The 25,209-nt window shown below is 41.2% G+C and overlaps 2 protein-coding genes and 1 pseudogene across 2 annotated transcripts; all 3 read left to right on the top strand.

Moving 5' to 3' along the window:
* The first annotated feature begins 4,684 nt into the window (after positions 1-4,684).
* On the top strand, positions 4,685-9,448 carry LOC143110037 (acyl-coenzyme A thioesterase 1-like). The gene is made up of 3 exons (XM_076272864.1): positions 4,685-5,321; positions 6,519-6,721; positions 7,017-9,448. Exons 1-3 carry the CDS (start codon positions 4,811-4,813, stop codon positions 7,587-7,589), a joined length of 1,287 nt encoding a protein of 428 aa, XP_076128979.1. The 5' UTR covers positions 4,685-4,810; the 3' UTR covers positions 7,590-9,448.
* A 764-nt stretch (positions 9,449-10,212) lies between these two features.
* On the top strand, positions 10,213-12,453 carry LOC143109262 (acyl-coenzyme A thioesterase 5-like; annotated as a pseudogene).
* An 8,615-nt stretch (positions 12,454-21,068) lies between these two features.
* LOC143109261 (acyl-coenzyme A thioesterase 1-like) lies at positions 21,069-23,161 on the top strand. Its single transcript, XM_076271919.1, has 3 exons — positions 21,069-21,537; positions 22,234-22,436; positions 22,556-23,161. Exons 1-3 carry the CDS (start codon positions 21,069-21,071, stop codon positions 23,159-23,161), a joined length of 1,278 nt encoding a protein of 425 aa, XP_076128034.1.
* The last annotated feature ends 2,048 nt before the right edge of the window (positions 23,162-25,209 follow it).

Here is a 25,209-nt window from a genome sequence, read left to right as displayed (position 1 = left end):
ACGATCCTGACTGAGAAGGATTTTTGGAGTGTCATATAGCTTGTGAGGTCATTGGCTAGTTTGGATTTGAGCTTTACAAAGTTAATATTTTTACTGACGGGTGCAGCACCAGCTGTGGTGTACAGTTTTGTTATAAGTTATTATACCTTTGTGGCTTTTTTTTAGTTACTTACAGTTTAGTTACTTTACTTACATTTTTAGTCAGTCGCTTTTCTCTTTTTACGGAATGCAGGGTCTCAATAGGCTTGGTGAGTTCACTGGATTTGCTTGAGTGTGTATGACATAGGCCCATTTGCTGAGGGTTGCTGTGGCTGTTGTTTTTTAAGTTGATTACCTTTATGTGTTATGTTCACAGTACTTCTCCAAAAATCAGGTCACCACACAACTGTATACTACTTTTAGTATAGCCTGTAGCCTACTATATAGAGACTGACATTGGAATTGTAACTATACTCTAGATTTTCACAAAGGGCTAGGACATTTAGGACACTATATGCTCTCTAGGACATAAACACTACTTTTCAAACCCAAACCCAGTATTGATGACAATGGATTTGAACTATTTCAGAGGTCTGTATTTTCTGATAGCCTAGTGATTCTCTTCCAGTTGTGTTTTATTTAAAAAAAAAAAAAAAAAAAAAAAGAAATTAATTCATTTTACTGAATGGCTTGGCTTTTACTAAATCATAATATGATGCATAAATGGTAGCCTATTTTGTCTTTAATGTATATCTTATGTAGACTGAACAAAATATTGAAAAATAAAGTTTATTTCCCAGTGAAAACAAACATCCGTCCTGGGAATGTATCTTCAAAAAGTTCAGCATTTACTGATGAAAAAAGAAGCTATGATAGCCTATTACTGTTGTGAGATGTAGGTGTAAGTGTTTGCATTTGACACATGAAATAATAAATAAAGTGAGTTTCTGTTTGTGTTATTGGGTTCTTAAAAATGTCTAGCTGTTCCTGAAATCATACCCGCTGCCATTCCTACCCAAAACACAAGGCGGCGCAAATGATGCTTCAAACGTGATAGGCTACCTTACGAAGAACAGGACGAGGGACGTGAACCAAAGATTGTTAAGGCTCTGCCAGAGCCCGTCTACGGAGAGCCTTGCCACTCCGTATTAAGTCCCATTGTACCAAATTTTGGTTGCAGTTCCACCAGAGTTCCACTGGGGGCGATCGCCATGAGTGCAGAATGAATGGGAGTCAATGGAGCTAGACGGCTAAATTTGCCTCTTTCACCTGATTGTCGTTGACAAATCTCAGATTTTATTGTAGTTTGTATAACTTCAACATGGGTTATAGGTCAAAAGTTGAATGAACGAGTACTTATGTCCTTTTGATTTCTTACAGGTTGGGTCGTTGTTGCCCATAACACGCTAGCATTGTGCTAATGAATGACGTCATTGACACGTTTGAAAGGCTTTTTAGAACAATTAAGTGACTTTAAAAAATATAATATTCAACCAAGTGTATTTTCTTTGCCTCCCCTTTCGAAAACAAGATTCAAATTACTTGGAAAAAAATTATATCCCGAGAAAAGTGGATTTTGAGGGGTACAGCTCCATAGACCTCCATGCATTCTGCACTCGTGGACGAGCGCCCTCATGTGGAACCACAGAAGGAACTGCAACCAGTTCAGAACAGTTTAGAAACCGGAAGTTTTCCGAGAGTGGCAGTTCTCCCCTTATTAGACATTCTCTGGCTCCGCCTCATAGACTGTAGTCTATGCTCCGCCTTAAAGGAACACGCCACCCAAAATCAGTGGTAATATATGTTCTTACCTTAACTTTCACGAGTTGAGTCATACCTCTCCCGCGCCGGTAGGTGCACTCAAACGCTCTGTCGCGTGGCACGAATGTGTTAGCATGTTGCTATGCTAGCGGGCTCTGCCGTGGCCATAGAGAGAGGAACATAGCAGTAATCAAACACCTCCCCGTTTTCCCTACTTAGATACAGTTGCACGAGTAGTTGATAAAAATGTGAACGTCACACACCTTGAAACGTGGCGATTTTCCAAGCGAATAAACAGGAGAACTACAATGTGTGGCGCAATAGCACATAGACCCTCAGCCTCTCCCTCCCCTTTGACCGAGAGAGAGGCACACACACTAGAGATGAGCTGATGGGCTATTATTTCAACCATAACTGCATAGCAAAACTTATCAGCCATCCATCAGCACCAAAGTTTCAAAACTGCACCCGCCCACCATCCGTTGGTTGTTTTAATGTAGGCTATATGGGTGATGCAGCGCTGCTGACGTGAGGCTAGAAAGCCCTTGCCTGTTCTAGAAAGACTGATCTAATGCAGCAAATATATTAAAAGGCTAAAGTCGTACATTGGCTAGGCCTATCCCCAGAATATCAGCAGCAAACACGGTCTCTGTCGCACAAAACAGTCTCCAAATAAAACGCACATCGGCCTGTTGCCTATTCTGCCAGCTTGTGACAATATATCGTCCATAATGCTTGATTGCATTGCATTCTCCACATTTTTAGCTAAATTTTCATGTACCACATCAGCATTTTTGTTCAGTGAATCTTTTGTAAATTGCTTTACAATTACCATCGGGCCTATAGGCCTATTGCCTGGCTTGCCTCAGCTTCAGTCACGTCCTTTTACAATTTTATCATTGTAATAAAAAACGCAATTTGCCACATAATTTCAGCATGCTCCTGGCCTACTAATTAATGCCTATTGTACTTTATTTTTTGCAAAAAGAAAGAAATCCTTGATAAGATAACAAGTCATTCACATTATAGGCTACTTTACACACTGTTATGTCAGGTTGACTGACAAGCCTGTTCTGAAGACTCCCATTCATTTTGACTGCACGAGCGCGTCTTTTTCACACAGACATCGCAATTCATTTTATAGCAGGCCATCGGACAAATATGACACCTCGATATTAAAGAAACTCCGACTCCATTCATTCTGAAAGTCCACCGCACAACAGTGCAACGTGTATGTTCACATTTTTAGTAACAACCGCCAAACTTGCTTGCTTGCCTTACACATCTAAGTTTTCCGACTATTTTTCTTACCTTCTTTTTCCGCTGTGGATGTTATTGAGTTTGTAGAAGTTTTAGCTCTTACGTTCTGAACATCTCGCACTGCCATCGCCCGATGTCATTTCTGAGTCATATCACTCTCTGTCTCTCTTTTAAATGCCTATTCCCTGAATGGTAGGCTACAATTATGTGTTTTATATATAGGCTAATATCTAAACAAAATAACCCAGGCAGTCTCATCTAGGATATAACACAGGTTGAAGTCAACGTCAAGTTGGTTCTATTTAGGGAGGTGAATGTGTGTAAACATCTGTAGATGACTCAGAAATGACATCGGAAGACAAGGAGTGAATAGTGGCAAGAGGCAAGCCGAAGTCTGCTGACAAGGGCCCGATGGTAATTGTAAAGCAATTTACAAAAGATTCACTGAACAAAAATGCTGGCCTAGCCAATGTACGACTTTAGCCTTTTAATATATTTGCTGCATTAGATCAGTCTTTCTAGAACAGGCAAGGGCTTTCTAGCCTCACGTCAGCAGCGCTGCATCACCCATATAGCCTACATTAAAACAACCAACGGATGGTGGGCGGGTGCGGTTTTGAAAATTGGTCAACAAACTTTGGTGCTGATGGATGGCTGATGGATGATAAGTTTTGCTATGCAGTTATGGTTGAAATAATAGCCCATCAGCGCATCTCTAGTGTGTGTGCCTCTCTCTCGCTCAGAGGGGAGGGAGAGGCTGAGGGTCGATCCAGCATGGATTCTAAACTCTGTGGTGGATAGGATCTACAATTAGGTGTTAATAATATTACCACGCTAGGGCGAAGTACTCCCAAGTGCTATTGCGCCACACATTGTAGTTCTTCTGTTTATTCGCTTGGAAAATCGCCACGTTTCATGTTGTGTGACGTACACATTTTTATCAACTACTCATGCAACTGTATTTAAGTAGGGAAAACGGGGAGGTGTTTGATTACTGCTATGTTCCTCTCTCTACGGCCACGGCAGAGCCCGCTAGCATAGCAACATGCTAACACATTCGCGCCGCGCGACAGAGCGTTTGAGTGCACCTACCGGCGCGGGAGAGGTATGACTCAACTTGTGAAAGTTAAGGTAAGAACATTACTGATTTTGGGTGGCGTGTTCCTTTAACAATCTTTGCGTGAACCATGACGGCGCTAGTTCCGTGGACCTAGCGACAGTAAGCGACAGTACGCGACAATAGCGGGCAATATGGCGCGAAAAGCGTCAAAATAAAGGTACAGACAAACGATCAGATAAAGTAGGTTAAAATTCGTAAATGCATGTGCAAATGTTGTAATTCTAGCAGAATTGTCTTGCTAACATCCTTGAAATTGAACAGAAGTGATCTCACGCAACACCTTTCTCAATGCAATAAGACAAACCAGAGCCCGTCACAGTTTAATTATATTGGTGTAGAAAAAATATAGCATTCTAATTTGTATTTTCGATTTAAATGTCTTATTTAATTGTTTTCTAAATGTACTTTCCCTTTGGTAACACAATACAGTTTTAAATTAATAATTTTTAAATATATTCATTACTTTTTCATTGAAAAAGTAATGAATATGTTCTGACTTTTATTTTGAATGATTCGCGAATGGCGGCCATATTGGAATTTTCTTTTACTGTCGCTAGTTTCACACTACTGACGGCGCTAACAAGCGTTTAGTGTCATACCAGAGAATGTCTAATAAGCCGTAGACGGGCTCTGGTCATACCATCTACAATATTTGCGAAACTCTTGTCCAGGAGTTGCGAAAAATAGAAAATGACTTTCTTGAACAGGAGTTGTAGGGCAGCATACAGGAAATGTCTGGCTGTAAATCTGAGTGTGGACTCAAGGGTGTCCTTACAACTTTCACCTTGGCCATGCAGTTTTTTTGACGAGCCTGTTCACATCAAAGTCTCCGGACTCCCCCCTGAGCAACCTGTGGAGTTGCGATCTAAACTTACAGATAGCAAAGGCGTTTCATTCGAAGCCTCGGTCACATTTTGTTCTGACAAAAATGGACACATCGAGTTGGATAGATGTCCATCGACCGGTGGGAGCTACCGTGGAATTGATTCTATGGGGTTGTTTACGTCGATGCGGCCACTTGTTCCACACAGTAGGCTAACCAAGAGGGATGTGTCAGCGCCACTGTCAGTTGACATTGAGGTGATATGCGATGGACAGGTTGTTGCCCAAGAAACCCTTGAGAGACGATTCATGGCTGATGGTGTGCAGAAATTTCCCTTGGAAGGTGGCAATATAAGAGGTTCACTGTTTGTGCCACCTGGTCAGTCTGAACAATATTTTCTCTGTCAAGTTCACTTGACATGGTCAACAAAAAGACAAAGCCTAGCATATATAAAGCACTTTCGTAGTAGACCTATAGCCTTATTTTTTTTCTTGAAAGTTAGAATTTGGATCAATCAAACAAAGCAAATCATGTCTTGGAAAAACTAGCCTATTCTTATTATCCTGACTATGTCTAGTAGGTTTAGGACCTAAACTAGGTTCATGCCTAGGTGTAGCCTATTCATGGGTTTCCTCAGGTCCCTTTCCACAGGTGTATAAGCACCTTAATTATCAATGCAGACTGCATGGTGCTTGATCTGTGGAAAGGGACCTGATGAAACCCATGAATAAGGAATTATTTTGATGGTAGGCCTAATGATCAGATCACTTCTCAATCTGCTATAGGCATAGGCCTAGCTCAGTCTACGTGCAGTAAATAGTTCTAGTATTTATTTTTTTAAGTGGAGTAGAACTACTAGGGCTACTGTATGTCGCTGCTTGTTGACATCTTATTATCATGTAGTTCTAGCCTATGATCGCTTTGATTCTTCGCTTTGAACTTTGATTCTTTTTTATGTCGCAATCGGTTATCTCCGTTCAGCTGCGCTTGTGGTTCAGCTGTGGGCACGCAATTAGCGGCAGGGATGGGCGGTGATGAGCGATGTTTATGTAGCCTATGAAGTGACAGCTTAGTAAATTCCACAAAATATGGCAAAGCACAACGTTCGCTGCCTAAAAAAACTCAATAGCCTATTAGCGCCTTCTGTGTAGCCCTACGTCCAGCCCTGAGTGTTGGCCTGGTTGCTAGCTTCTTCAAACTTCTGCAAACTCAGCTGGGTTTTGTAACAATTGCAGCAGGCGAGTGCAATTGACCGGCATAAAATCGGCATGTCTCAGACTGACCGGCCGGTCGCCGGTCATGGCCGATCACGTGAAAATCGGCCAATTCCGGTCACCAGCCGATCTATCGGTGCATCTCTATAAACCTGATTTACATTTACATTTTATTCACATTCTACAAAGCGTCTCAACTTTTTCGGAATTCGGGTTGTAAATCAGGCAGGAATATTTCATCCAAAAATGTCAAAAGTTGAATTCATGTTATTTCCTGTTTTTACAGAATCTCGTATAGGCTATATTAAAACCAGCGCCTTGTGCATGATTTAGCCTAACTGATAAAAGTCTGTTTTCACAGGACCTGGTCCGTTCCCTGCCATTCTGGACATACCCCACTTAGGTGGCGCTTTGACAGAGTTACGAGCAAGCCTATTAGCCAATAAAGGTTATGTGGTCATGGCTTTAGCATATCATGGTTATCAGGATTTGCCCAAAGTTTTGAGGAAGCTTGACCTGGAGTACTTGGAGGAAGCCATGGCATTCTTGCGGGCTCACCCCAAGGTTAGTGTTGGAAGAATGCTCAATTAACCACAGTTTCCTTCTAAAAATGTCCTTCAACTCTCTTCTTCAGCTGTGTGCATCTTTCCTAAGTCATTAAAGGAAAGTGAACAAAACAGCAATCTGCAGGGGGTTAGAGACTAGGCCTATAGAAAGTTTTAGGTTAAGTTTAAGGTTAAAATTTTGATTGATTTGATTTCAATCAACAGCACAAACATGCTCTTTAATCATTTTAACTGCATACTGTATGATATGTCATTTCTCTGAAACAATTCTTTAATATTTGTTTTTTTCTCAGGTAAAAGGACCAGACATAGGGATCCTCTCCATCTCCAAGAGTGGAGATCTAGCACTTGCAATGTCAGCATTCCTTCCTGGGATCTCTGCAACTGTCTCCATCAATGGTTCCAATGGTGCCACTGTCTGTCCCACCCACTACAAAGGCATGGTGATCCCCCCTCTCAACATCGACACGGGCAAAATAATCCTCAGAAAGGATGGACTTCTGGATGTAAGGGACGGCCTTCTAGATCCTATGCTGGAAGAGAACCGGAACTCTGTGATTCCCATTGAGCGTGCCAGCTGCCACTTCCTGTTTGTGGCCGCTGAAGACGACAGGAACTGGAACAGTCTTTTATTCAGTGAACAGGCTGCTCAACGACTTCGGGACCACGGGAAAGACAACTATGAACTGGTGCGGTACCCGAAGGCAGGTCACTTCCTGGATGTTCCCTACATGCCCCACTGCCCCTCCAGTTTCCATCCAGCAGTAGGCGCTGTGGTGGTCCTAGGAGGGGAGCCAAAGGCTCATGCTGAGGCCCAGGTTGATCTGTGGAAGAGGGTCCAGCAGTTTTTCAGAAGGCATCTGTAGATAACACACTACCCATAATGCCATGTTGTTGTATATTTACTAAGGCTGTCAATCGATTAAAAAAAATATCTAACTAATTACATACTCTGCGATTAATTAATCTAAATTAATCGCATGTATCCATTTTTGCTATGAACATCTTAAAAACAAATTGGCAGATGAGTGAGTCAATGAAGAGCCAAACCAACATTATAGACTTTAAAGTTCAACGTCTCACCGGGAAAAAATATATTCTGGAATGCCGTATCCAGGCCTGACATGACAATATCCGCACATGCATGTAGACTGTTTTTTTTTGCCTGTAAAAGGGCTATTTCTTTCTCTTCTTACCCTTACTCTTCCCCCTCCAAGTCCTCCTCTTGCTCCTCATTGTCCTCTTCCTCTAAGTTCACCTCCTTGTCCTTGTCATCCTCTCCCTCTCACTTCTTCACCTTTGCGTCCTCTTCCTCCTCTTCTTCCTCCTACTTCTTCACCTCCACGTCCTATTCTTCGGCCTCCTCTAATTCTTACTCTTCTCACTCTTCATGGTCCCTCCATTGTACCCATTGTACATTACCTGTGGCTTATTTATAGTGCTTAGGCTGATTGCAAAGTAAACTAATTATCTAAAACTGTTTTTACATGAGAAATTGTGCCAGAGAGTAGGCAAAATAGTGTAAATAATAGCAATACATGTGTATAGATTTTCTAGGAGTGTATTAATCATTTGGAAATTGAGTGTAAAGCAGTGAGTTGTGTTTACAGTTCCGCAAAAAGAGTGCTGTGCAATGGATTGTGCCTACAGTTGTGCAAAGTGTGTGTTACAAAATTGCAAACTGAGTGCAAAGCAGTGTTTGTGCTTCTAGTTTTGCGAACTCAGTGAGTGGTTTTGCTATAAGTATTAATAGTTTTAGAAATTGTGCTATAAGAATCACGGTTGTGTTTAAGCATTCAGAAAAAAACTGTAATGAAATAAGAAACAATAGTGCACAAATTTTTATTTTGCCTGCACAATCGTGCATAAAAATTATACAAGAAAGTAACATTTACCCAGCAGGAGGAACCAGAGAGGGTTCAAGCGGAGCAATCAAAGGACCTTTGGAGGAACTCTACTGATTCTGCTACTTTCAGCAATGGCCTTGATGTGTTTGTGGAACCAGTACTGCAGGAATGCCATGGTGATACATACTGGCAACTGCCATCCCAAGCTGAATAGGCTTACAATGAATCCTGCAGTAGGCTCAAGATCATCGCTTCTGTGAGATTCCAAGTACGGCTGGACAGGAAGGGCTTTGTATCCTGTGTTGTCAAGAGAGAGAACTTTCTGGCTCCCTCAACCAGAAGCTACAGCAGGTCATCTTTAATGCCGAGCTGAACACCTTGGAATGCATCCGGTATTTCAATTTCTGTTTGGTCTGATCACTGATTTGATTGATTGATTTGATTTGATTGATCAGGTGATTTAAGACTATGTCGTCAATGTGAATGGTTGCTTTCTCTGGAACACTGAGGAACATGGTTTTGTTGGGGATTGGAATTTTGATGTTTACGTTTCTCTCCATCACATATCATAATTCTACTGTTTGGAGTGTTTACAAGCCATTTATTACCTACTCTTACTACTCTTGTTACCGTGTTGTTATCCTCGATGGTCATAGTAGGCTACCTGTGCATTCTTCATCAGGGGTGGATAGTACACCAAGCCTATGGAAAAAAGTATACAAACTATGCTAACTATCATAGTTTTAAGTGAATGACGAATTGATCTAGTGTTAAAGTGTTTGAAATACACCAAGTAACAGTCAAGTGTCCAAAGTGAAAGAAACATTCATATTTTTTTTATATTGATCTAGGCCTATTTAGTTTGTTTATTTACTTACTTGCAGATTACTTGTATTATTCCTAAATAAACGAAAAGATTTCACACGTGATTCTACATTTGTAAAGGGACAATTGGGTGTGAGTCAGTAACATGATCTTTCAGGCCTGAAGTGAAGTGAAAGTGCGCCATCTCATGGCCAAAAACATTTCATGTCCATAGACCTTTTTCCACTTTCGCATAGTAGTAGGGCAAGTGCAGCAGAATCAAAACCTTATTTAATGTATTTACTTACACTCTATCTGATTATGTGCAAGAAAGTTATATACTGTATGTCTTCCTGCATCAGCTCCTCAGCAGGAATGTGACAGCAGCCTTCAACGGAACAAGCTCCGTCTGTACGATGTGTATCAAAGTATCAAAACTGCTTTTTTGTATCAAAATTGCAGTTTTGGAGGACATATTTGCAGTTCTTATTGCAGAAATGCAGTATTTTGGACGTGAAATTACTACTGTACTGTAGTATAACTGAGTCCTTCTGTTGACAGTTGATATGGACTAATGTGAAATTGTTAGCGCAATGATTCAAGTACAAGAGGAACTGCAGGTGCATGAGCTCTGCTCTGCCCCTTATGCAGACTCCACATCCAGCTGTTTCCACCAATCTCTCTTACTTGTACACTTTTATATAGTGTCCCACTGCTTTACGGCTCTCATCTTTTTTTTCTTTTCTTGAATTTCCCCTGGGGATCAATAAAGTATCTATCTATCTATCTCTCTATCTATCTCTCTATCTATCTATCTATCTATCTATCTATCTATCTATCTCTCTATCTATCTAGAATAGATAAGAAAACTGGTTGATAACATTTTGTTTTGGTTTCTCCTTTTCATGTCACAGGACTGAGGTGAGCAATACTGCAATGTAATGACTTAGTGGATGACACCAAATGGACTTCGTGTGAACTTTCAAACCTATTACCAGGAAATTTGCCAAAATGTCTACCTCTAGTATTTCCGTACACATACGACCAGCTCATTCTTATTTTGATGAGCCAGTACAGATCCTAACTCAAGGGCTCGTTCCTCAACAGACGGTGACATTGATGGCTAAAGTGAAAGATGACAAAAGTGAGATCTTCCAGTCCTCTGCTGAGTGCCGGGCTAATGAAAACGGAGAAGTGGATTTGAATTGCTGTCCCTCTCTTGAGGGTGCCTACACTGGTGTTGAGCCTATGGGCCTGTTTTGGTCATTGTTACCATTGACCCCTCATAATAGATTCACATGGTGGGATGCATCAAGGCCCGTGTTAGTGGATATTGAGGTGGTCAGTCATGAAAGACCTGGGCATGTCCTTGCCAAGGAGTCACACAAAAGGCACTTCATGAAGGAAGGTGTCCAAAGGGTTGTGGTAACAGATGGTAGAATACGCGGCACTCTTTTTATTCCACCAGGTGAGTCATGCTGCATTTTATGGCAAGGTAGAACCATGCATGTAATCATTCACAAATTCATAATCTGTATGCAGCTGTTTTTGGAAAAGTAATGTGATAATAGATAATAGTATTATTATTATTATCAGTATCATCTTTATCATTGTTAATGTAAGCTATTTGACTTTGCTTTTAAACTATTATTGTTATTGATAAAGTAATGTTTAAGTTGGTCACTTTGGACAAAAGTGTTGTAGTGAGAAATTCCAGAGTGTATGTATTTTACCATTTGTTTTGATCATCTCCACCCAAGGCAACTTATTTTGTCTTTGAGTTTGTACGTTGGCGCTGCTGATGTACGCGCTGTATCAACTCCCGGATTCGCTACAATAAACCTCGAGTTTTTGTCTTTGCCACTGCTCGGTTTGGATTCTCTCCACTTTGTTGTTAGGGTTACACTTTACTTGACAGTATCGACATAAGAGTGACATGACACTGTCATGAACGTGTCATAAACAAGTCATGAATGTTTATGACATAACACTTCTGTTAATAAGTGACATTTGTTTTTTGTCATAACAAGTTAGGGTTAGGATTAGGGTTAGGAATAGAGTTAGAGGTCAGGATTAGGGTTAGAGCTAGGGTTCATTGTGTCATGACAGTGTCATAAGTTCATGACAGTGTCATGTCACTCTTATGTCGATACTGTCATGTAAAGTGTTACCATTGTTAGTGTTTATTTTTTACACTACAGTGTCTGCTATGAAACAAAGACAGAAAAAAACATATCAACAACAGGATAGTAATAATAATATAATACTTTTTCTCCGCTTGCAGGGCCAGGACCCTTCCCTGGCATTGTGGATCTTTACTTTCTAGGCGGTGGCCCATCAGAACCGAGAGCCAGTTTGCTGGCCAATAAAGGCTTTGTGGTACTCGCTCTGGCTCTTTACCGCTACAAGGATTTGCCTAAAAAAGTTGACAAACTAGATCTGGAGTACTTTGAAGAGGGAGTATGTTTCTTGCAGAAACACCCCAAAGTGAGTAACAAAAATACATTGTCTTCATGCGCAGTGTATAACAGTGATGTATTTGATATACTATATATTTGTATGGTAAATAATCAGATACATGTCTTGCTTTTTCTGTTTTGTTGAAGGTGAAAAGCTCTGGAGTTGGAGTTATTTCAATCTCCAAGAGTGGAGATCTAGCTCTCTCAATGGCATCATTCCTTTCAGGTATCAAAGCAGTTGTCACCATTAATGGTTGCTGTGCCAACACCCTATTTCCCCTCAAATACAAAGATACCATCATCCCTGCTCTCATGGCTGACGTAAAGTAACCCTGACCGAGCAAGGACTTTTGGACATCAGCAAGGGCATGACAGATCACACGGCCAATGAGAACCTGGCCTCTGTTATTCCCGTTGAGCGTGCCGACTGCAATTTCATGTTTGTAGCATCTGAAGACGACATGAACTGAGACAGTGTCTTTTTCGCAGAACTAGCTGCCCAACGACTGAGAGACAGTGGGAAAGAGAACTTTGAGATAGTGAGGTACCCCAAGGCAGGACACTTTGTGGATGTTCCCTACATGCCCTTCTACCCATTCTATCCATGCGGCAGTGGGTAAAGTGGTGACGTTTGGAGGATAGGCTAAAACTAACGCACACGCTCAGGTAGACTTGTGGGGGAGAGTTCAGGAGTTTTTCCGGAAGCATTTAGACACAGGCAATGCTCAGCATAAAACAATGCTGTAATACATTACAAGGCACACATTATTCTCTCATAATCTTTTCAATAAATCAAACATTTTTGGCACTCACTTCAGTACACTTTCTCATGGTATTTTGGTGTGACGCCTTTTACATAAATAGGCAGAAATGAAATTACTTTTTTCTTACTTTTTTTTTTTAAATATTACCTTTAAACCTATGTTGCATGTTGCAGTGAGTAGGCCTTTGTTATAAGGGTGCTATCATATAGCAATGTGGGTCATTGTTGTGCTAAGTGCATGAAACCACATAGTGTGACACCATATCATATTGTGTGACAGGGTTTTTCTCATACCATGAATAATTTTTTTGTCAATATTACCTTTAAATCTATGTAACCATGTTGCAGCGAGTGGTTGTTAGGGTGCTATATCATATAACCCCAAAACAGAGTGTAAAATGTGAATAAAAACAGAATGTAATAATCTGCAAATCTCTTAAACTCATATTTAGTTGCAAAAACGACAGACAACATATCAAATGTTGAAAATGACACATTTGACTAGTTCATGGAAAATATATGTTAATTTTGAATTTGATACCAGCAACATGTTTCAAAAAAAGTTGGGACGAGGGTAACAAAATGCTGGAAAAGTTGTGTAATGAGAAAGAAAACAAAAGGAGGAATGTTTCACAGCTAATTATGGTAACTGGCAACATGATTGGGTATGACAAAGAGCATCCCAGAGAGGCAGGGTCTCTTAGAAGCAAAGATGTAGGGGTATTCATCACTCTGTGTAAACCTGTGTGCACAAATGATGAAACAATGCCATTTTAATGCTTCGAAATTGTGACGTATTTAGGGAGTTCATCATCTACAGGACTATTATCTATACTATATTATTAAAACATTCAGAGAAGTCTTTGCAAACAGGGGAAATAGCTGAAACACAAATTGGATGGTCGTGGTCTTTTGGACCTCAGATGGCACTGCATCAACACAAGACCTGTTTCCAGTGGTATGATTCATCCACTGGGATGACACCAAATCAGAAGCCAAGTATATTTATGTGGGCGACTAAAAGCTTTGGTCGCCGAGAGGCTGAGTAGGGGAGACTAACTTGCCCGACGCGCTGTCCAATAATTTCCAATATAGCTTCCAAGAAAGTTAAGTTCCTTTATTGTAGTAAAATCGGCATCTTGAAAATATCCACCACAGTTCAATGTCTATCAATTCATAAACATCAATAAATCCAGAAGTAAAATCCACAAGTTTCATGTAGTCCACAACAGCAATAATTCCATTCAACAGGTTAAAATATCAAATGCGGTCAGCAAAAAGTAAGGCTTCCCCCATCACCCCCTCTCTGTTCATTCACAAAAACACTTAGCAAGTGAGCAGGTGATATTATAATTTTGCCGCTACTAACACCATGTGACCCAATTACTGTGAGTAACCACAGGTGCACAACACAGACATCATCTGACCCCAACATTCCGGCCCCTAATTATTACAGTTATTACACAGTAATAATTACAATACATCACAAATTCTGCATAAGACAATACAAAAACATTCAAGCGTGGTTCTTTTTGTTGGTTCCTTTTGTTTGCTTTTTTAATGTTTTTTATTTCAGTCATTGGCCAGAGGTTACCAGCACATAGCCAATTATCAATGCGTCAGTAATGTCAGTCATTGGCCAGAGGTTACCAGCACATAGCCAAATATCAATGTGTCAGTAATGTCAGTCATTAGCCAGAGGTTACCAGCACATAGCCAAATATCAATGCGTCAGTAATGTCTCGTGAGTCCTGAGGTCATGTCGAATGATGTGCTCTTTGTGCAGATCCTCTGGATATGAGGTTATTCATAAAACCAGCGTAATCTTTGTCTTTGGAAACCTTTGTCCCTGGTGATCCTCCCCTTCCAGTTAATTGCACGTTGCTCTGCGGTCTTACTATTATTAGAGATTGTCGAATCTCTGTCTAATGGCCCACTCACCGTCCAACCAAGCACAGTCTTGATGGCATATGGACCTTTATTAACACTCTGAATGACCTCCAAAGGTTCCAAGGCTTGGGGCATGTTCATACCTATCAAAAGCTCTACCTCTGCTTCTATATCAGGCAGATGAACCTGCTTCAAGTGTGGCCAGTCGCTCAGATCCTGCTGTCTTGAGATGTTACATCTGTTAACGGGCATTCTACGCTGTGTGAAAAGATTTGGCATTTCCAAAAACAAGTTGCCATCCAATCCAGACACCTCCAAGTCTGAAACAATACAGCTGTCCACAATCTTTTCTTGTCCCATTGTACGCAAGCGAATCCTCGTTTTTCTCCCAGAAAGATTCAACCTATCCATGAGACCCACTGTGCAAAAGGATGCTGAACTCCCTTGGTCTAGAAAGGCGTATGTTTCGATTATTTTTTGGCCTTTCTTTGACTTTACCTTTACTGGGACGATGGCAAGCTTGCGGCCCCAGTAAGACCACTTGTCTGGACTGCAACAAGAGAACGATCTGCATCGTGATTAAGATAATCATCATTCCTCTCTCGGTGGATGTGGAGTATACTTGGATGTCTTAAGTTACAGATTTTACATGAGAGGCGTTTCCTACATTCTTTACTGATGTGCCCAGGACACATGCAGCCGAAACAGATACTATTCCTTTTAAGAAAGGCAATCTTCTCATCGTGTGGCTTGTCATCCAGTAGAGTGCACAACTGAAGTATGTGTGCACCTTTGCAGTAGAGGCATTTCCCTTCAGGTAAGTATCCATTTCTAACATTTTCCTCTGTTTGACGCTCTTGCTCCACGGACGTGACAGTCGTGGCAAAGCTACTTCCTCTAGCCTTTGGCTGAGGTGAGTGCCTTCTTCTGACACCATCTTTAGCAGTTGCTTGAGTAGGTGGAACTTCACATAAATTCCCAAAGACCGGATCTGTGGCAATTTTCACTTGACGCTCAAGGAAGACAACAATGTCAACAAATGCAGCTCTGCGGTGATGCTTCCCCTGAATATCCCATGCCACTGTTCGCCACTTATCTTTTAACTCATAAGGCAATCGTTTAATCACAGCAAGCATATTGGAGGGAGTATTTAATTCATTAAGACCTTGAACCTCATCCATTGCATTGCAACACCGACGCAAAAAGAGACTATATGCCTGAAGAGACTTCACATCCTCTGATCTAATTAATCTCCATAAATGTATTATATCCAAGTATGCTGATGCAATGACATACTCGTTTCCAAAATGTCCATATAACAAAGTCTTTGCCTTCATGTATCCAGTACCATCGGCCATATGTTGACAGCTTCTAACAAGTTCATTAGGTTGCCCCCTGGTGTACTGTGCTAGGTAATGCAGGCAGTCGTCAGAGTTGTCAGCCTTTGCCTCTATGACCTTTTCAAATAATCGCATAAAAGTATGGAAGTGCAGAGGGTCACCGTCAAATGTTTGAATGTCTCTTTTTGGGAGTTGTGAAAGACTTTGTTGACGCACCAACATACTAGTTATTATGACCGCCGCTAGCGAAGCGGTCATATAGGGATTGTCAAAGTTTTTTGTTTTTTTTTCCCCGTCATCTACTTCCTGAATTTTTGGTCAACGATACCCGGGACACCGAACCACCGGGGCACATGAAATTTGGTGGTTATGTAGCCCCACTAGACTTTTACGGAAAAATTCCGTTTCGTCCCCGGGGGCCACTCCACCCCCGTGCTGGGCCCCCCGAACCGCAAAAAAAGCAGTTTTTCCTAAATAACTACCTGAACCGTGGCACTGAGGATGAAGAATCTTTTATGGTATGTTGGTCTCAAGGGCCCACATCAACCTGGCCCATAATCACTCATTTGTGATTTGCACCCCCCCGGTAAAAAATGAAAATGCAATATTATTCTGCTTTAATTGCCCCTATCTTCAGTTAAGATGTTCAGAACTGCACCAAATTTTATGTGTATGATTGACCTGGCATTCTCTGGGAGTATGCCAAGTTTTGTAGAATTTCATCCATGGGGGGGTCTAAAAAAATTAGGTTTTGTGTACATTTAGTGACTGTACACTCATTGGCCTGTAGATGGCGGTGCACACATATACACATGCACACACACACACAGGCACCCACATACTATCGGTATTAGAACGGCCGATACATAATTACAAATTCAGTAGGATTAAAAGAAAGCCAAAATAAATATTCATCATCATCATCATGGCTGCATTTCCAGTATTGGCGATAAGTAGTCGTTTGTCCACTAGATGGCGCATCGTTGCAGTGAGATGTAATTTTGTTGGAAGTTAGAAGTGTTTTGGAAAAACAATGGACACTTCCTACAAGGACTGTTTACCGCAGAGAACGTCTAATAAGGATAGGACAATGTTCACATGAAATGTAATTCCCATTTCTTCTTGAAGCCGAAATAAATCTGATGTTTATCGGACATGCTTGGTTTTTACTGCAGGTACGTTAATCTTATAATATCAATAAGGACCTAGGTAATGTTACCGTTAGTGTTGGTTGAGTGATGGAGGCCAATTTGATTGATTGCATCTGTAGAAAACTATAAATGTGGTTATACCAAGCAAATTGATAGCAGCACTGTAATTGTATCTTTCGACTGTCATTTGTTGCACGTGCTACAAAAATCATTCTGTTTGTTAGTTACAGTTTTGTCATAACTCCCTGATGCATTTTTGCATTTAGAATAGCCAGAGCGTGGATATCTCAATCGGAAAATTAAACAATATCGGGTGCCTATGTGTAACAGGACAAGGTCCACGCCCCTTGCTTAACCCAGTAATGCCATTGCGAGTGGCTCTTTCCATTCGGAGGTGAGCCAATTAGCGTAGGGAAGTGGCTACATAAATTGTAACTTTTAATTTGAAGGCTGACGTCACAGCTGCATACTGTTGGTTGTCCACCTGACTCCTGCCTTCACCGCGGGATCCCTTGTGCTCTTTTGGCCTCCTGCTCACTGTGCATGCATCCAGTGACATTCCTGGATTTGCTGTCGGCTGCTGAACATGGGCCTCATAGCCGACCTCAGCTGATTGCAGAGCTTGCGGTAACACAAGGAGCGGCAACATCAAGGCATCTTGGTTCAAGTTCCGAACGCTGCTGTTTTGTTTGGTTTTGTTTTCACCTAAGTTGTGATGGTCGATTTTACATCTATTGTATGTTTGTATACATTTTAACTTTCACACGGGAGAACAACTGTATACCGACGGACGCTCTCGTCCAGTAGTCCTTGTATAAACAATGATGTTCACCACAGCTGATTTCATACTGTGCAGTGTGTGTGTGTTAGGAGTATTGGCTACTCTGATTTTCCTCTCTTGTCAGACAGGAGCTGCAGGCCAACTGGGGTGGCGGGCTATCTCGAGGTGGTGGTGTCCCTTCACTTTTCTTTTTTTTTGCTGTGGTGCAATTTGAGAATTCAATATTGACATGTTCACGTGTGGTGTGTCTGTAGACCCTCCCTCGGATAAACTCTCCAGCCCTGGGTAAGCTCCAGCCCTGTTCCTGGCTCCTCCCACCCCTCCTTAGCCAGTACTCTGATGAGCTCATTCTGGTGTATACTTACAACCGGACCCGCGTCACACAGAGCAGGTTGTTTGCGCCATGCCCCTTTTGAGGGGAAAACATTCCCTCAGAACAAGCCAAAGTGAACCGGTAGACATGCCGAAAAGTTGCAGGTGGGTTAGGCTACAGCTTTGTTGGCAAATAAATATTAGCCTAGTTATTAAATATTTATGAAATTATAATATCGTTCATTAGTCTTCAAAAGACAAACCACTAACGTTACACCAAAAATGAATCAGACCAAAGAAAACAGAAATCTAGGCTAACACTTAACGGCTATGACAGAAATTATCATATCTCAGAATTATCTAACTAACATACTTTACATCTGAGCCTGTGAGTCAACTACACTACATTAAAATTCAAATATGAAGGCAAAAATACAGGAAAACAATTTAGTTACTTACCTGGAGACTCGATGAGATAGGCTACGAGTAAATGTCCGGGTACTGAGTGGGGTTGTTGCACCACTTCGTAGCCTACTCGGGAGACTGAAGGGACATGTTTTTTATATAATTGAATTAAGCTTTTGTAGGTATCTTTCACGGTCAACGACCGGCAAAGTGGTTATGTATTGAGTGGTCATATTGATTTGTGGTATTTTTTGTTATTATTTACTCCTGCGATTTCTGTACGAATTACGTTTATTGACCCTAATTTGCGTTGGAGTTAATGAGAGGGGTTGTTTGTTTTCCCCCGAAAGGGGCGGGAACGTTGTCACGAGTCAAGTTCCCGGATGTGCCGGTCTAACGTATGTGTGTGTGTCATGTGTGTCCAGGCCTTGTAGGCCGTTTGTGTCAGTGCCTTAGTGCCAAAAGGTCTGACTGTCTGGAGAGAACTCACTCCCTATGTGTTTTTAATATTTGTTAATAAAGACAGTGTATTTTTGGAACCACGCCTCTGGTTTTCTGTGACCACGAACCTGTGTTGCCTGGTTGGGCTTCATGTACCCAGTTACAGTACAATTGATTGAAGATTCTGAGGGGCAGGGCCTCAGATGGCGTAGTCGACATTTCTATTAGAGAGCTAACCTACCACTTGCAACATATGGACTAGGCTGGGTGAACCCAGCCTGATCTGCCCGCTATTTATTTTTTGATTTCTTAAAAGATTGAGCTTGGTCTGGTGAAAGCCAGACTAGCCATGGACCTCAGTTACACAATGCAAGGGAACATGAATCAGCCTATATTTGCACGAACAATATCGGACAACAGCTCTTCAACTTTGGCCCGTTAAAATGTGTATGAACAGTCTAGCGACGCATTTCATCAAGGCCCATTTGGTCATGTCAGTTATTTGCACCACTGGTTAGATGTGAAACAGCATTTCGTTTTAGACTACTGTTACTTAATTTATGCATTAATAATAACGTTTCAGACTACTGTTACTTAATTTGTGCATTGACAATATTACATGAACTAAAGATGACTAAAATCTTATGTAGAAGAAGAAACATTCACAAAAAATCCATCCATCCAAAAATGACCTTTGTTTTTGATAGCTGTTGAAAATGGCATGGAACTGACAGAGATGTTTTTGTTTATTTATAAATAAATACATAAATAAATAAATAAATAAATAAATAAATAAAATTATGCTGATACCTTTTGCTTTTCCCAAATACAATGTAGCCTACAGGTGTAAGTGACCTTTCATCAATCCAGTTGCAATGGATGAACTGTGATGAACTGCCCTACTTGTGATTGTTTAGAGATTTTATAACAATGCTACATCTTCTTTGGCTATTCTACAATCTATTCACCTTTTCAGCACCAGTAGGCTACTTTCTGTGCAGCCGCACACACACACTCAGGCATGCCAAACAAACATACACAAAAGTTTCAAGAGTGGGGGATGGAGTAAAATATGGAGACAAATTGAAGTGTGATTTATTTTCGCGGAACGGATGTACAGGACTGAGTGGCGGTCATATTATGTACCGCTATCTAGTTTGTTTTCAAGTAGCAGGGAATTCAAGCCAAACCGTTGCAACTCTGCCATCAATCATTATGTTAAGCCCACCTACCGACTCTATACACGATTTCATTGGCCCGGCGAAGTCTGGGGATCTGGAGCTTACAAGCCAACGGAGAGTTGCTAGACTAGCCCTGGCGCGTCTAGATTTCTAGGCTAGCGCGTCTAGATTTCTAGGCTACAACTGCTCCAGACGAAGAATATAAATAGCCAAAATGGAACGCATGAATACTTCCACAGCCACGTGGTTCAGTGGTTAACACACTTGCATTCGGCCGGAGATTTTTATATCTGCCAGTTACAGATGTTTTGTTATTTCAGTTTCATAGTACATTATCCTTTGGAATATGCTGGAGAGGAAAATGCTACAATGGTTTTAAAATGTAGGCTATGCTTATGGCCCAGGGTTTTTTGGGGAACATGTTGTAGGGAAATAAAGGATACATGAATGAAGCAGGTTAGACTAGTCAGGTTCAACATGCCAGTGGGGTTGACAAGCGTGTGTACATGCAAAGAAAGTAGTAGGCCTACAAGAAAGTATTTATTGAAGTAGTAGGCCTACAAGAAAGTAATTATTGAAGTAGTAGGCCTACAAGAAAATATTTATTGACGTTTCCTTGACGTTTCAGTCAATTCACACACACGCACGCACGCACGCACACACACACACACACAATTCTAAAGGATGGAAAGCTTTCTGACCCCGACATACGCAGTTTCTGTGACGTGGACCGTTGAAGGGGTCTTTCTATACAGTTTGGAGCAAGGCACTTTTATTTTGAAGATTTTTTTTATGTACAGAAATGACCTATAGACTCTTAACTCAATGTTGCGTAACCTACAGTAGCGCTGATCTGCAGGCAGACCCTCTTCGTAAAAAGTATGATAACGTCCTGTCAAAGAGACTGTCAGATGTTGTACAGAGCTTTTTACTTTTTACATCTGAAACCTCTTACGAGAGTATCTGTTAGAATGTCTGCTTCTGATAGGCCTACTGCTGTAGGTCTACATTTTATACCAACGCGTTGTCATTTTGATGACACAGTACAGGTCATTGTGCGCGGACTCTTTCCTAAACAAATGGTGAAGTTGGTGGCTGAAGTTAAAGATGACAAAGGTATGATTTTCCGGTCGTCTGCAGTACACAGAGCTACCGAACATGGAGAAGTGGATTTAAATAGCTCTCCCTCTCTGGGTGGAACATATAATGGAACTGAGCCTATGGGACTTTTTTGGTCGTTGGGCCCATTGACCCCTCACAATAAATTCACATGGTGGGATGCATCAAGGCCTGTGTTAGTGGATGTTAAGGTGGTCAGTCACGAAAGACCGGAACATGTTCTTGCCAAGGAGACACACCAAAGGCGCTTCATGAAGGAAGGTGTCCAGAGGGTTGTCGTGACAGACGGTAGAATACGGGGAGCTCTTTTTATTCCACCAGGTAAGCCTATTTCATGCAAAGACAGAACAATTCGTGACAAAGACAGAAATAATGCATGCAGGAATGACTTCGAACTGCAAATTATATGCACTCGAAGCTATGCATAGTTTTGAGCTATTTGTAGCCTACACGCAGAGCCCTTATGGCACATTATATTGCGCTAAGGGCCCTCTGCGTCCACTAGGGGTGCCCGAAATGACTGGGAACTTTTTTACACTTTCAACCTGTCATGATTCACTGATCGTGAGTCGTCTCGTCCTTCATATACATTCCAAAATAAATCATGTGTTTCTCCCTTGATGCACATCAAATAAAACTCTGCCGGATCTTTCCCTAGTGACATCAAAGCACAGAATATCACTACCCTAAGTTCTTTGGTATTGAAGTTGAAACATTGCTGAAAAATAGATAGAGATAGATAGATACTTTATTGATTGCTATGTGAATGGTTGGATTTAATATCCTGTATTCATCATAAAACGTAAAACAGTGTTTCATCTGCACTTAGATATCATCATCAAAAGTATACATTTTTATTATTATTCTTAATAAAGTATTTCATACAGTAGACTACTCGCTGTTGTCTGAATATTGTCGATTACTCTGTTTGCCTAATCACAGCAACAAAAAAGTTAACATTTAATCAGGATATTGAGGGTATCAATAAATGACCAATAACTTGTCCTTCGCTTGCAGGGCCAGGACCCTTCCCTGGCATTGTGGATCTTTACACTCTAGGCGGTGGCCCATCAGAACCGAGAGCCAGTTTGCTGGCCAATAAAGGCTTTTGTGTACTCGCTCTGGCTTTTTACCGCTACAAGGATTTGCCTAAAAAAGTTGACAAACTAGATCTGGAGTACTTTGAAGAGGGAGTATGTTTCTTGCAGAAACACCCCAAAGTGAGTAACAAAAATACATTGTCTTCATGCGCAGTGTATAATACAGTAACAGTGATGTATTTGATATGCTATATATTAACTAATCAGATACATGTCTTGCTTTTTCTGTTTTGTTGAAGGTGAAAGGCTCTGGAGTTGGAGTTATTTCAATCTCCAAGAGTGGAGATCTAGCTCTCTCAATGGCATCATTCCTGTCAGGTATCAAAGCAGTTGTCACCATTAATGGTTGCTGTGCCAACACCCTCTTTCCCCTCAAATACAAAGATACCATCATCCCTGCTCTCATGGCTGACGTAAAGAAAGTAACCCTGACCGAGCAAGGACTTTTGGACATCAGCAAGTGCATGACAGATCCCACGGCCAATGAGAACCTGGCCTCTGTTATTCCCGTTGAGTGTGCCGACTGCAATTTCATGTTTGTGGCATCTGAAGACGACATGAACTGGGACAGTGTCTTTTTCGCAGAACTAGCTGCCCAACGACTGAGAGACAGTGGGAAGGAGAACTTTGAGATAGTGAGGTACCCCAAGGCAGGACACTTTGTGGACGTTCCCTACATGCCCTTCTACCCCTCTGGCATCCATGCGGCAGTGGGTAAAGTGGTGACGTTTGGAGGAGAGGCTAAAACTAACGCACACACTCAGGTAGACTTATGGGGGAGAGTTCAGGAGTTTTTCCGGAAGCATTTAGACACAGGCAACGCTCAGCATAAAGCAATGCTGTGATACAGGGATTCCCAAACTGTGGTACGCGTCGCGTACCCCCGGTGGTACGCGAGCTGCCACTAGGGGGTACGCAAGATGAAAAGGGCAATGGCGGAAAGGAGTTAAAAATGATTAATTAATTAATTAATACTCTAATTAATTCATAAATAATACATAATTTCGAATCAGGTTATAATGATATGGAAACGTGAAATTAAAGGAAATCATTTGTAAACTCTATAATAGGGTATGTTTTCATTAAAAAATAAGCTACACATAATAGGCAACACGTGATTTCCTGCAGGCAGCCAGAATATCTGGCGCGTTAGTTTCGTTGAAGTATAGGCTAGGTAGAAGGCTGCGTAAACATGGAAAACTGGCTAAAAACAGGGACACTGTCCAAAAGGCCTAGTTAAAGCGATCGAAGAGGAGAAGCGAGAGAAACAGAGCAGGACACAGGTAATGATGGAATGGGATGGGGGCAGACTAATGAAGGTCGAGATGGAGCGCAGGGGGATAAAAGAAAGAACAAGACAGAAAAGACTGCGCGAAGAAAACGAAAGTATGATGAGGCATATAGCCCTAGGCTTCACGTGGATTGGGAGACAGACTGCCCAAAGCCACAGTGCGTGCTTTGCAGTGAGATGCTATCTAACCATTCTAATGTGGTTCTCCACACTGTTTTTTTTTAACGTGAGAGCTCATAGACCAGTTGCACATTTTGATTATGTTATCATGTAGGGCGGCTAATTAAACAACGATGCCTGGAATGCGTCAATAGAATGAGTTACTTTTTTATGTGTTGGATGGTGGGGGTACGCGAGCCGAGTCAGGATGTAGAAGGTGGTCCGCGGGGAAAAAAGTTTGGGAACCGCTGCTGTAATACATTACAAGGCACACATTATTCTCTCATAATCTTTTCAATAAATCAAACATTTTTGGCACTCACTTCAGTACACTTTCTCATGGTCTTTTGGTGTGACGCCTTTTACATAAATAGGCCAAAATGAAATTACTTTTTTCTCAATATTACCTTTAAACCTATGTTACCATGTTGCAGTGAGTAGGCCTATGTTATAAGGGTGCTATCATATAGCAATGTTGGTCATTGTTGTGCTAAGTGCATGAAACCACATATAGTGTGACACCATATCATATTGTGTGACAGGGTTTTTCTCATACCATGAATAATTTTTTTGTCAATATTACCTTTAAATCTATGTAACCATGTTGCAGCGAGTGGTTGTTAGGGTGCTATATCATATAACCCCAAAACAGAAAAAGTTGGGACGTTGTGTAAAATGTGAATAAAAACAGAATGTAATAATCTGCAAATCTCTTAAACTCATATTTAGTTGCAAAAAGGACACAGACAACATATCAAATGTTGAAAATGAAACATTTGACTAGTTCATGGGAAATATATGTTAATTTTGAATTTGATACCAGCAACAGGTTTAAAAAAAAGTTGGGACGAGGGTAACAAAATGCTGGAAAAGTTGTGTAATGAGAAAGAAAACAAAAGGAGGAATGTTTCACAACTAGGGTAACTGGCAACATGATTGGGTATGAAAAAGAGCATCCCAGAGAGGCAGGGTCTCTTAGAAGTAAAGATGTAGGTGTATTCATCACTCTGTGTAAACCTGTGTGCACAAATGATGAAAACATGCCATTTTAATGCTTCTTACATGAATTTGTGACGTATTTAGGGAGTTCATCATTTACAGGACTATTATCTATACTATATTATTAAAACATTCAGAGTCTTTGCAAACAGGGGAAATAGCTGAAAAACAAATTGGATGGTCGTGGTCTTTTGGACCTCAGATGGCACTGCATCAACACAAGACCTGTTTCCAGACCTATCATTGTATGGGCTCAGGAAAACCTCTGATAACCATTGTCTATGTGCCCAGTTTGCAGCCAAAATTGTAACAGCTACAATTGTATTGAGACATGATACAGAACATACCACCCTCTTATCTGGCCCTGAGCTTGTTTAAAATGGACTAAGGTCCTGTGGTTAGACCATTCAATGTTTGCCATTCTTTTTGGAAATCATGGACTCA

Source organism: Alosa pseudoharengus, unplaced genomic scaffold (genome assembly GCF_046254945.1).
Source record: "Alosa pseudoharengus isolate Yale_2024_CS ecotype anadromous, Long Island Sound unplaced genomic scaffold, YU_APseudo_1.1 YU_APseudo_1.1_scf_7, whole genome shotgun sequence".
Lineage (NCBI taxonomy): Eukaryota > Metazoa > Chordata > Actinopteri > Clupeiformes > Clupeidae > Alosa > Alosa pseudoharengus.
The sequence above is the reverse complement of the archived record's forward strand: the minus strand, read 5'-3'. Positions and strand labels throughout refer to the sequence as shown.